The sequence below is a fragment of the Triplophysa dalaica genome, chromosome 8 (assembly GCF_015846415.1).
Source record: "Triplophysa dalaica isolate WHDGS20190420 chromosome 8, ASM1584641v1, whole genome shotgun sequence".
Classification (NCBI taxonomy): domain Eukaryota; kingdom Metazoa; phylum Chordata; class Actinopteri; order Cypriniformes; family Nemacheilidae; genus Triplophysa; species Triplophysa dalaica.
Window position 1 is genome coordinate 8,525,762 of NC_079549.1, and position 12,119 is coordinate 8,537,880.

The 12,119-nt window shown below is 37.4% G+C and overlaps 2 protein-coding genes across 5 annotated transcripts in view; both read right to left on the reverse strand.

Moving 5' to 3' along the window:
- Nucleotides 1-8,524, reverse strand: part of bmpr2b (bone morphogenetic protein receptor, type II b (serine/threonine kinase)) — an 80,815-nt gene extending 72,291 nt beyond the window's left edge. For both annotated transcript variants that reach the window (XM_056754415.1, XM_056754414.1), the window contains exon 1: nt 7,546-8,524. In XM_056754415.1, coding sequence (XP_056610393.1) covers nt 7,546-7,624 — 79 coding nt within the window. In that variant the 5' untranslated portion in view covers nt 7,625-8,524. The remainder of the gene's footprint in view (nt 1-7,545) is intronic.
- A 992-nt stretch (nt 8,525-9,516) lies between these two features.
- The window catches only part of si:dkey-230p4.1 (trichohyalin), a 34,551-nt gene continuing 31,948 nt past the window's right edge, over nt 9,517-12,119 (reverse strand). For 2 of the 3 annotated variants that reach the window (XM_056754111.1, XM_056754110.1), the window contains exons 20-23: nt 10,937-11,140; nt 10,778-10,840; nt 10,501-10,572; nt 9,517-10,324 (exon numbers count right to left, since the gene is read on the reverse strand). In XM_056754111.1, coding sequence (XP_056610089.1) covers nt 10,097-10,324; nt 10,501-10,572; nt 10,778-10,840; nt 10,937-11,140 — 567 coding nt within the window. In that variant the 3' untranslated portion in view covers nt 9,517-10,096. The remainder of the gene's footprint in view (nt 10,325-10,500; nt 10,573-10,777; nt 10,841-10,936; nt 11,141-12,119) is intronic. The other variant, XM_056754112.1, reaches the window with a different exon arrangement.

Below are 12,119 nucleotides of genomic sequence, written 5' to 3' on the forward strand. Positions count from 1 at the left end.
ATTGCGCTTGCCTCTCACCACCCAGACATGCAGGCGCTGTTGGCAAGAGAATGGATCTCCCTCCCTTTGCTTGAGCGGCTAGAAGTGACTCCAGCAAGCTTTCCTAATACAAAGCTGCTCAACTCTGTAGAGGTTAAGTCTGTCAGCTCAACGCTGGTGTATTTTCAAATGTCAACTGTGACAAAAATGTCAGGAGAGGTTTAAAATTCTTGGATGTGTCATATCCATACTAAGAGCGCTATGAACGTTATTGTCTAACTTCCGTTATCCCTCGGCTACGCGTGAACCTGAGGCTTGTTTTTCCGGCAAATGACGCAGGAGTGTCATATGTTCCAGTGACGAACAAAGCATTTTTCGTTTTGTTCCAATAGGATACCATCTCCTCTGTGCTGGAGCATTCATCATTGTCATTTGACAGAAAAACTAGCAACTGGTTCAAGCCCAGCTGAGGAATAACAGAAGTAAGACATTAATGTTAATAGCACTGTCAATATGGATATTTCTCTTAAACAAACACGTCGATTCACTTCAGAAGAACCTTGTTAAGACCACATAGCCGTGTCGAGCAGTTCTTTGATCAATGGTTGCACTTCTTGGAACTTTGAAAATTTCCTCCCATTCACTCCCATTCTACCGCTTGGAAGAAAAATGATACGTGGACGTGGTAATTATTATAACTCCGACTGCATTATTCTTCAAAAAGAAAGTCATACTAGGGGTGACTAGAAGATTCGCTGCTTCGATAGGGCCTGATTGGACTTCCAATCTCACAGTCGAATCTTCACGGAGGAGTTATGCAATGGGGATCTTGCCATTTTGGTTACATGGGCAGTGGCGTAGCAGATGGCCCACCAAAAATATTATTTATGATGCAGAAATGGGAAACTTTTAGGGTGGGGTACCGAAATCCCCAGCGCATATGAGCGCGAGGTTTTTGGCTATGAACAGGGGCGTTTCTAAGGCAAGTGTATATCCGGGGCTTAGCCCAGAGACCTCCACATTTCTGTTCTAATACAGTGTCGTAGCAAGTCAAGTCAGCCCATATGCAAAAACTTTTAACGGGGCACCTCTGTCTGTTCGCGACCGCTTTGCGCATTACTGGACATCGGTTGTTTACTCAGGTATGTTATTTAAATGCTATTGCGTATCAACCACGCTCAAATAGTAAGGGCATACCCCAAGGGAGCGCAAACTCCGAAGAGCCAGAAAGAGAGAGAAAACATCATCACCAATAGCGCTGTGGTTAGTACATTGACATATAAAGCCAGTGTACTTGCAGCGCTATCCGAGTTTGATTCCCGTATCAAGTGTCTTTTGGTGGATCTTTTTGACTGTTTAAATGGTAAGATGCTTTATTGCATTCCTCCTTTATAACCGGTTAATAAAGTAACTTTATTGGTAGTTCATTGGTAATGATTCTCGCTGTATTCCCGTTTGTAAAAAATATTTCATTCCTATCGAGTAGTTTTTTTAAATAGTTTTGAGGCGAGATCTGGTCTAGTAAGTGGCACAGAATTGTTACGTGATGTTTAAGGAAAATGTTCTTGTGTTTTGAATATATGTTCCCCTGCATTACATTTAGTCTAACACATTTATTTTGCACATTGTGACTTGAATCTGGCTTATTTTGTTTTATATTTTTATATAATATTAAGGTAAATTCTTTTCTAAACCAATTCTGTACATTAATGTTTGATTGTTTTTTGTGCATCAATTGTTAACCACCTAGTGTCGTCCCCACATGCAAGCACCCGTGCACGTTCGCAACTGTCAGACGAATATAGGCAAGACGTGACCATTCTAATTCGACTATGTAAATCCTTAGTCGAGGACACCCCTAATAGGAACTAATTTTTAATTTGTTCTGATGAAGACAGAGAGAGATATTTGGAAGAATACTTGTAATCAAACAGTTCTTGGCCACGACTAACAACAAAGAAATGTATACAGATTTGGTACAGCTCGAGGGTGAGTAAATTATGTCAGAATTTCCTTTTTGGGCGAACTGTACCTTTAAAGGGATAATGCAGTTTTGTAGCTGAAAGCAATTTTCCAGTGTTCATGGACCAGTCTTCAATGTAACAAATACATTTTTCAAAAGTCCATTTGTTATTTCATCGAAAGACAGTGTACACATCTCCATATTTCTGAAAGTAGCACAGCTGGACTCAAAAACAGCTGAAGTAAAAAAGAAAGTTATGGAGGGAAGGTTAGAACTGACAAATTTGACTTACTGTTACTTAAAGTTTTAAATTGACATTGTTTCTTTTTTTCTGTGGGATTTCTATGTTTTTGAAATAAAAGTTATTGTACATGTTTTGGTTAAAAGCGTCTGCCAAATGCATAAATGTTTAATACAACAAAACTATCCTTCACAATCATTTCTTAGTGTGTCTACTTGATGAAGACATTAGTAGCTAATCCATTCAAATATTAAAATGAAGTAATTTGCTGTATTTGTATGAAGAAATTTATCCTGACTATTATATAAAATAAAATATGAATTAGCATCATGTGCCTTTGTTAATAGGGTTGGGTATTGTTTGAATTTTATCAATTGATCAATTTATCAAATGATTCTGCTTATCGATTTTGATTCTTATCCATTCCCAGTTTCGATTCCACAATTTACATTTAGATATCAACCCGTATAGTCATTTAGCCTGGTTATTGACTGGTTTGCAAAAAATATAGATTATTTTTATACTATGGTAAATTTCTGGTTCCTGTGCTTTATTACAAGTTAACACAAGCACTTTTCTGAAAATATGCTTTTTATCAATAGGAATTGATAAGGAATGAGGAAAAGAACTATACATTTTAATTTTTCAATTGTCCGATTCCAATCCTTTTCGATTCCGGACAGATTCCCTATCTTTCACTTTCGATTCCGAATCTCTATTTTTCTATACATAAGAAGATATTCATAAGATTAATCAAAGTTAAATATTCTATTGCATTCGTGGCTTCAGAAAATAGTTTTGTTTGAGGGAATTAATTAGTGACAAGACTTTTAGAGTCTGTTAGAACGGTTGTTCTTGTTCTTGCAAAATACAAAAGAAGATATTTTGAAAGATGTTGGTACTACATTCATACCCAAAAACAGCTTTACCCATTTACTTGAATTGATTTTTGTCCATACAATAGAAGTGAATGGGTACCACCGTTGTTCGGTTACAAATATTCTTCAAAATATGTTATTTTGTGTCGTACAGGTTTGAAATTACAAGTGGGTGAGTAAATTATTTTCATTTTTGGGTGAACTATAAGACCTTATGTCATCTCATTTTAATCTCTGTTTTCTGATTTTTTGTATTGGACATAGTTCAGACCTTCAGTCAACAACATTTCAACCTGAACAGACTGTACTTACCTTAAACCTATGTTTTTGTTTGGGTTCAATTAATTAAGGCATGTAAAGGTCCATTTACTACAATACGAATTATACACAACACAGACATTAAATGCTCTGCACGATTAAACTTTCTAGTAACCGTGCAGTGTCTTGTCCAGCTGATGTACAACACAGTACAAAATTTCTGATACTGTGCACTAGTAAACACCAGCACTCGTGTGTAGAATCTACCCAAATGTGCAACGCCCAACTCTTCAAGACGCTAAATGATGCAATAAAACTACTCATGATTTTCTGTAGGAGTAAATGAAGAAAATAATAACAGTGTAGGTGGCACTCAAAAACCTGTGCTACGTGAACAATTAGACAGAAAAATGATACAGAAATTAGATGATTTAGAATATAGTGTGCTTAGTTGAAGAAGGGCAAAGAGGCCATTATTAAATTCCTCCAGAGAAATGATTTTTCAATTAGTGTGTGAACTAAGTCCGAGGGGCGAGTCTGGCAGAGGAGGGGTCTCAGATTCAATCAGTTCTGCTGCAGACTGAGCAAGCTGTGTGAATGTGTTGGGGGGGGTTGTGGCGTCACCACAGGGGAATGTCTCTCTCTCTTTTCCCCTCTCTCTCTCCCTCCCAGCCGCCTGCCCGTGGAGCCAACGAGAGACACATTGTTTAGTCTAACCCTGCTGGTGCGGGACTACACACTCCAGATCCCCACCACACACATGGCAATACACACAAACAGACAAAATGCGGCAGGAAAACAGCCGAGGACCTCAGAAGCAAAACCTCTGTGCTTTATTTTGAGGTGTCACGCTACACACTCCTATCTATGTGTGTGTTCATGTGATATATCAACGCAGACACCGCTCTGACATAGAAGACAAGACTCGCAATACAGCAGGTGACTAACACTCTCACACACACACACCTTTCGCAACTCGCACATGCACATAGTCTGCCCGTAATGCACTGTAAATGCCAAAGGCGGTTTGGATCATTTGCGGCAAACGTATCTGCACTGCACAATCAGTGTACAAATCACAAACGTGGAAATGCTTGACAGAGTCAGACAGCCAACTCCCACTTCCTGCCCTCCCCCACAGACAGACAGACGAATTCCTTAAGGCCGACAGCGCTCACACCCGCACGCGCAGACGGGTGGGGGTAACCAGTAACGCACAGGGCAATAAACACACAGCTGCAGTGGAACCATGGTGGATTTCAAAGAAAATATCAGAAACAATCGAAGAATGTCACTTGTGCACTAAAATGAGTTGGTATAATTATTCTGCTGAGATAATTGTGTCCATTCATCAAATTAGAGACGGAAAAACTCAAAGGAAATTACATTAGTAGCAGACGTTTAAAATCATAGAAATTACAGAACAAGATCCAAGGTTACGCTCCCTGTGTATAATTTAATTCTCAGCCAGATGAAGGAGAAATGTCAAAACGCAAACACCACTTCTCAATGGCAAAAGGTTTATATTCGTACCTAAAAGAGCTACTTTGATACAGTGATACTTTGATATTTTATGGTAATACCAAGGCATCTGATATTAGCACTGCCAATATTTTGGCTTCTGTACATGATGAACATTTTTCTGCATATACATTATGTAAGTCACCCTGAAGTGTCAACTAAACCAGAGTTTCACAACATTTTTTCTTCCACGGCACAGTTTAGACCAGTGAAATAATCGCAATAAACATTAAAATAAAATAAAAAAACTGCACAAACCTGCAGAGTAACACATGACACATTAAAATGGCATTTAAAAGCCTACTTAAAGTACTACTCATGGAATTCAAAAATTGTGTATGAATTGGAAATATTTAAAGTAATTGTATTAACACTGCAATAAATGTAATTTATTTTTTCATTTTTACGAGAAAAATAATAATTCACGCCACACCTGACAAGCTGTCACGGGACACGTGTGTTGGGAACTGAATGATTAAATGGACACTTCTTCCAAAATTGTAATTCTTTCATCTTTACTTATCAACATGTATGACTTTCTTGTGCAGAAAACAAAATACATTTTAAGGACATTGGTAACCAAACAACACTGGCCTCCATTGAATTCCATTGTATGGACACAAAACTACCAAGACATTCCTCCAAATATCTTCTCCCACAGAAGAAAGAGTCATATCATCTACAGTTTATGAACAACATGATGGTGAATATATGATGACAAAAATGTTATTTCTTAAGTGAAACATCCCTTTAAATGCAACTGTACCATGTCTGTAAATCTATACTGTCCATGTACCTAATGTACATACATAAAAGAAAAAACAATTTAAGTCACATTGCAAGTGGAATTTTGCTACCGTCAGTGAAATAAGCTGCTGGTTTGGCAACAAGGTCTGATAGCACATTCAAGATAAGCCTCCTCGTCTGCTGCACTCCCTGTAATGCAGTAACTGATGTGGAGTACTAAAGGCTCCGCAGAACGTCCTTGATCAAGAACACAATATCTTTATTCATGGCTCAGCTAGAAGCTAATACAGTTTCTCTTTAAAGCTATGTGGCACTACGGCGTATGAACTATCACCGCAGCTTTAATAGGCATGTTACACGTGTGTGTGATAAGTACTGATGGGTTTAGCAAAGTGGCAAAAGAGACATATCTTCATGCTCCATCAGTGGTGACAGACGGGGTACTGACTCTCACACACACATACAGTCAACACACACACACATTTCCAATGCTCAAAAAACGTACTCTAGCTGTTTTCGCAGGGCCCAATCCGACTGCAGCACATTACGACACTAAACTCCCTCAAGTGTTACTAACTACCCATCCAAGGCGAGCTCACATCTAAATCACAGTGGCAGCTCCGAACAGCTTTAAAATGAGTTTGTGATGAGACCTCAAACCGGTTTGCTAGCGTCACCGGGCCAGGCTGCACTTTTAATTACAGCGTCTGTCTCCACCATAACCTCACGACAACAGGGCCGAAATCACATTTCGAGGGGTTTGCAGTACAGATGATGGTCAGAGGCCAAAGGGACATCTGATTGCAGTTCTATCACTGAAAGTCATAGATTGGCAAACAATATTTATAACAAGAGCATTCTTATATTTAAAAAAGTGCCTTTTTTGTGCAAATGTTGCATGGACGATGACCATCCTTTACATTATGGTACTTTTTTTATCGCTCACAAAATGGTCATGTGATTTCAACATGGCAGATCCCTTTGAGGAGGCTACTCACTCTACTGTACATAGAAAAAGAGCTTTTGTGAGTGCACATCATATTTGTGACAGGTGTTATTTATGTCTTTGTGTAAAAAGATTTTAAAAAGAAAAAAAATATTAAATACACCTTGATCTGAAAACTATTATTCTTCTAACTAATCTGTTGTAGCAGTAGAGACAGAACACTTATCTAATCAAGGTCAAAGCTGAACAAAAATACATTCCAACCTGTAAATACTTAACACAAACTACTCCACACAAGACTCATGACAGCCAACGTTTTAGAGACTTTACTAGGGTCTCAAAAAAAATGGTACAACATCAAACGCTTCTAATCGAATGATGCATAACAGCGGGGTAAACACCCTCTAATGACCCAAACACAGCATTGTAATCTGATAATTTGACCCCTTATAAAAACAAGGCAGATGTCAAAAACGCTCTGATAGTCATTTCTTATGTTATTTATACATGTGCACAGCATTGGTCATTTTTTTATTATTTTTTATTATTGCCAACATTTTTACTTAAGATTGGGATCTATGAGTCAACCAATGCCAACAACAAGAGTCTGAAAAACAAACTGTGATGAAACCAAACCATCAAGCAAATTTTCTTGGAAAAGTTTCCAAGTAGCCCCCAAAAGCACCTGCTTGTGTAACTGCTAACCAATACAGAGACTTTGGTTTTTACTAAACTAGAATACAGAAAAAAACATTAAAGACGCTATTTTGACATTGAACTTATCTGCAACTTGATACACCCCAATACAATATTGGATAAAGATAAACCAGTAAGCAGAATTAAGCATAATACAAACCGTTCACATTCACAAGTTAAACCAATTCGGAATTTAATTCGCATTACAGCGCAGTACTGCGTGACAAACATGCACATACTTGCTAAACGTGTAACATAGATACTGCAATGTATAATAAAAATAGTGTATAGAAATATAGATAGAAATTAGGTTTACCAGCCACAGCACTGAGCAGAAGCATTGAGCAGAGCCCAAGTGAGAGAAGTGATGCTCGGTTCAGGACCAGTACTCTCATCCTGACGGTGGTTTCGATGCTTCGTGATCGGTTCAACTCCAAATGAGCTCCACTAAAGTTTCCGTAGATTTTCCCCGCAGCCTCCCGTATCACTGAAGTTCAAGCCCATGTACTTGGTGGAAATCGTACGAAATGAGACGTACACATGTATGTTTGAAGATTATACATGATTTTAAAGGAATAAAACATATATATATATATATATATATATATATTACATGTCTTTATAATTAGATTATAAACGCATTTTATCCATGTCGGTAAGGAGTTTGAGCAGTTACACTTCGCGCATTACTGCATGCAATCCGCTGTCTCGCATTTCTTCTTTTTCGACACTTTAGACATCAACAGACATTTTAAAACGACCCAAACACCTGCTACTACCACGTATTTGGTAATAAATGTGTATATACAAATAGATTTAGCTGATATCTGTTCGGTTCTGGTCCAGATGGTCGTGCGATATCTCAATATGGGTCAGTTCTGCTCATGTCAGCCCGCTTCAGTTGATGCTTAAGTTAGCTTCACGCGCTAATGACATCTGCAACATTTCCCTTCTTTTTCTTGATTTTATTACTCCACAAAAGCTGAAATTGCGTATTTGAAATAAAGTCGATGTACTGCAGAAGGCGTCGAGCCTATTTGTCGTTTCAAGCTGCCGTACGGGAGCGACATTGAGTCCGATCCAGAGAGTAAGAGGCCTGTAGGAAACGTCGCAGTGGGTCTAGGTCTGTAACGGCTGGTAAAGTGATCGCTGGACGGGCTCCCCAATGGGTAAATGAGCGTATTTTTCCCGGTATGGATGATTATAGTCGCGTAGATCGTGTCGAGCTCCCGCGGCCACTCACTGTAACTTCAGTTCCGCCTAGAGCAGACAGATGAAGGGCAGCCAGTCCTCCAGCTCCCCCCCTCCGTCTCTCGCTCTCTCTCTCTCTCTCTCGCTCTCTCTCTCCCTATGCTCCTGCTTTTCACTTCTAGTTTTCTCTCAGGAAAATAGGCATGGTTTTATTATAGTAAAAGTTCAACAGTTTTGGGCGAATTGATTAACATTTATATTTCACTGTAGTAAGACAATGGTAGTAGATTTGTGATTCAATTATTATGGCCACTGTCGTAAAACCATCGTAAATGTTCATAATTTGTTACAGTTGATACTTTTCTACAATACATGAATGAGTGACTGAATAAACAAAGTGGTAGACCTACTGTGTTAGTTCCGTGCTATTCTTTGCTCAAAATACCATGTAAATATCCATGTTTACTTCTGTCAGTGAAGCGCAGCTGTTTGCTTAGAGACTACATTTGGTAGAAACTATATTATATATATAAGAATTATATATATATGTTTTGATATTTGTTTTGCAGGTCACACTTTACATTTGTGTTTGATTGTTTCTTATGACAAGAGTTCAAATGCTCTTTTCTCATACAGGATTTTGCTACGAGAATTCTTTTACTTAAGTGGTATATTTGTAGAACTCAGAATTCCAAAATAAAAGTGTTTATGTAAATACGTTTTAAATATATATTTGTATTATTATATTATGGGGTGAAATATATATGCTTATGTGAGATTAAATCACATTTTACAAACACAGACCTGAAAATTATTAGATCTACTCATTTTCCACTTGACAAACATCAAAGCAAATGTGACTTGGCATTGAAACAGTGTTCATTTGGATTTGTTACTATGTATGGGGAAATGTATGTCTTTTGTTTGTGTTTTTTGGGCGAGCAAGAGTTACACTAAAACTAATTATTACTGCTTTGGAAATACAAAAATTGGAAATTTCCATACAAACAATGCCCCCTGGTGACCATCAGACAGCAACAGTTCCTATGAGGTAACGGAACAAGGCCTCAAGAGATTTTCATACAGCATTACCCTGTAATTTTCAATCAAGCGGTCTTTAATTATAAGTCAGCTTAAAAGTCAACAACATATTGAATTTCAAGACCAACAAAGGAAAACAATGTAGAGACAATGTGGGGTATATCCGTGAGGTGGTAATACATTAGGCTCTAAATACATTTTATTTAAAATAAAAAACAGTTTACATTTCTTAAATATAATGCTTGTATTGCACAGACAATAACACTGACAGAATAGTTTTTAAAAGTAAACAAATAAAAAGCTTTTAGCTGGTTACATTTTAAGATACATGTAAATAAGCTGCCTATCCATAATACAGAAAGTGACAGCTCTTTAGACATCTAAAATATTCATCTTAATATCATCTAAAAATGTGACATTTAGTTAACAGGAATTATTACATAAAAATACATACAGTATTTGTTTGGAAATAAGGCAGTAAAATATTAAAACCCTTTCAAACCCTGAGTCTGGTTTAAAAAATATCTTAAGTGCACTGTCAGAATTACAGAATGTTCATTCTGACTTCTCATTTAGTGCAAAATATATTGTCAAACTATATTAAAGTCAATGTACTGAAGGAGTGTTTGTTTCCTTTAGATTTGGCTAAGAGACAATCTGAGCTCCTGCTCTCGAAAGCTTCTGTCCAGCTTCTGTGTCTCTGACTTTAGCACTGAAGGAACGAGCTGTTGGGACACCACAGCTAAAGACTCATTCAGATCCTGTCTCAGAGACTTCACGCTCTGACTGTTCTTCAGAGAGCGATCTATAAACTCTGCCCTCTGCTTATGATCTGCAGCCAACATGAGACGGAGATGATGAACCTAGAAAAGTGGCTTTAAGTTCATTTCAATTCAAAGCAGCTTTGCAGAAAACATTTTAGTGAAAGGAAATAAACGAATTAAAGGCGACCAAACAATCCATAAGTCATATACACCTACGATGGCACAAGAACTAAATTATGAAAACATTTATGTGTGAACTTCCTTCAAGGACTTACCTGTTCTTCTAGCTCATTGGCTCGGATTCTCAATCGCTTAAGCTCCTCCTTGTCGGTACCATCTGACAGGCTCTATAAAGACAGTCAGCATCCTTACTGAAACGTAACCTTATAAGAGACTGGTGTCTTACAATGCTTTCTTAAAATGCTCTCTCCTTGGGGAGCTCACAACATTTAGGCACAGAGCCATTGTCTTCTGTCTACATCTCTGACAATAAATCATGCAGACATCCAAATGAGAAAAGAATTTATTCCAAATGTGGTCACTCCATCATACCTGAACTCCGGCTTCTGACTGTGACAGTTGACAACTAAGTTTGCCCCTCTCCAGCTCAAACTGCTTATAGAAAACATAAACAAGAACACTAATCATTCATATGAATCATGCTGACATGATTTATAATTCTGCCATCCTAATGCCTGTCTATAACCCCACCTGTGTCAAGGTCTCTCTCAGGTGCTGTCGCTCAGATCGCAGCCTCTCTATCTTTTTCTCTAGATGAGTGTTTCTCCTCTGCAGAAGGTTCTGCTCTATCTCCAGTTGGGCAACTGCCTGCTGCATTGCTGACAGACGGTTCGGCACACCAGAGTTCGTGTTCGCTTCATCTATGGCTTGGGCATATGGTTCAGTCTTTTTCTCCTATTAATATAGGTAAAAAAATAAAACACAAACTATTCACTGAATAATTTGTTCAATTAGGACATTTAATAATGAAATGGATTTATGTGAGTTCAATTTACTAAACAGACATACACTAATGCGGATTATGTTTATTTGAAAGTCCATCCATCCACAGGTCGTTATATAAACTAAGATGTTACATTGAGCACATTAAAGGAATAGTTTATCCAAATATAAAATTATCTCATAATTTATTAACCATTATGCCATCTCAGATGTATATGACTTCCATTCATTAAATAAATAATTTCATATTAAAATACCATCATGTTATTTTCTTACTCCGGGAAATACTCCAAAAACTACATATGATAAATCTATCATTAAAGTAATATTCCAGAGTCCAGTAAGTTAACAAATGTCTTCTGAAGTGAACGATTCTATTTCAGAGAAAATAATACATATTTTGAGCTTATTAAGCGATCAATACTTTGTGTATTAATGTACATACTTGCTAAAATTTGTTGGTAAACTTACAGCTCATTGAAATAATGCTTCATTCCTCCTGAAGAGTGATGAAATTAAAAGCTATTGTATCATGTATACTCCAATGACTTTGGTATGACATAGAAAAAGCAGAGAGACTGTGGATAGAGATACATTATTTCTTATTCTACAAAGATATTCTAAAATGGCCTGGAAACATTTGTTTGAACTCATTTTTGCAACACCCTAATTTGAGAAAAAACTGCAAAATGTGTAATCTAAGTTAAATTATTAATCTTACTTTCATGTTAAAAGTTAAACAGATATTATATTAAAGTTAGTCTTGTCAACATTTTGGAAATGTTTTTTGTGTTCATTGAGATATTGTTTAAAATTTTACTTTTCAAAGGGGGTGTACTCATTGACGCTGAGCACTGTACAAGTTTATTTCCAAGGTGAAGGTACGTCAGTTTGATCGCACTATTCGTCGCCCAGGAGGACTCCACTTTTG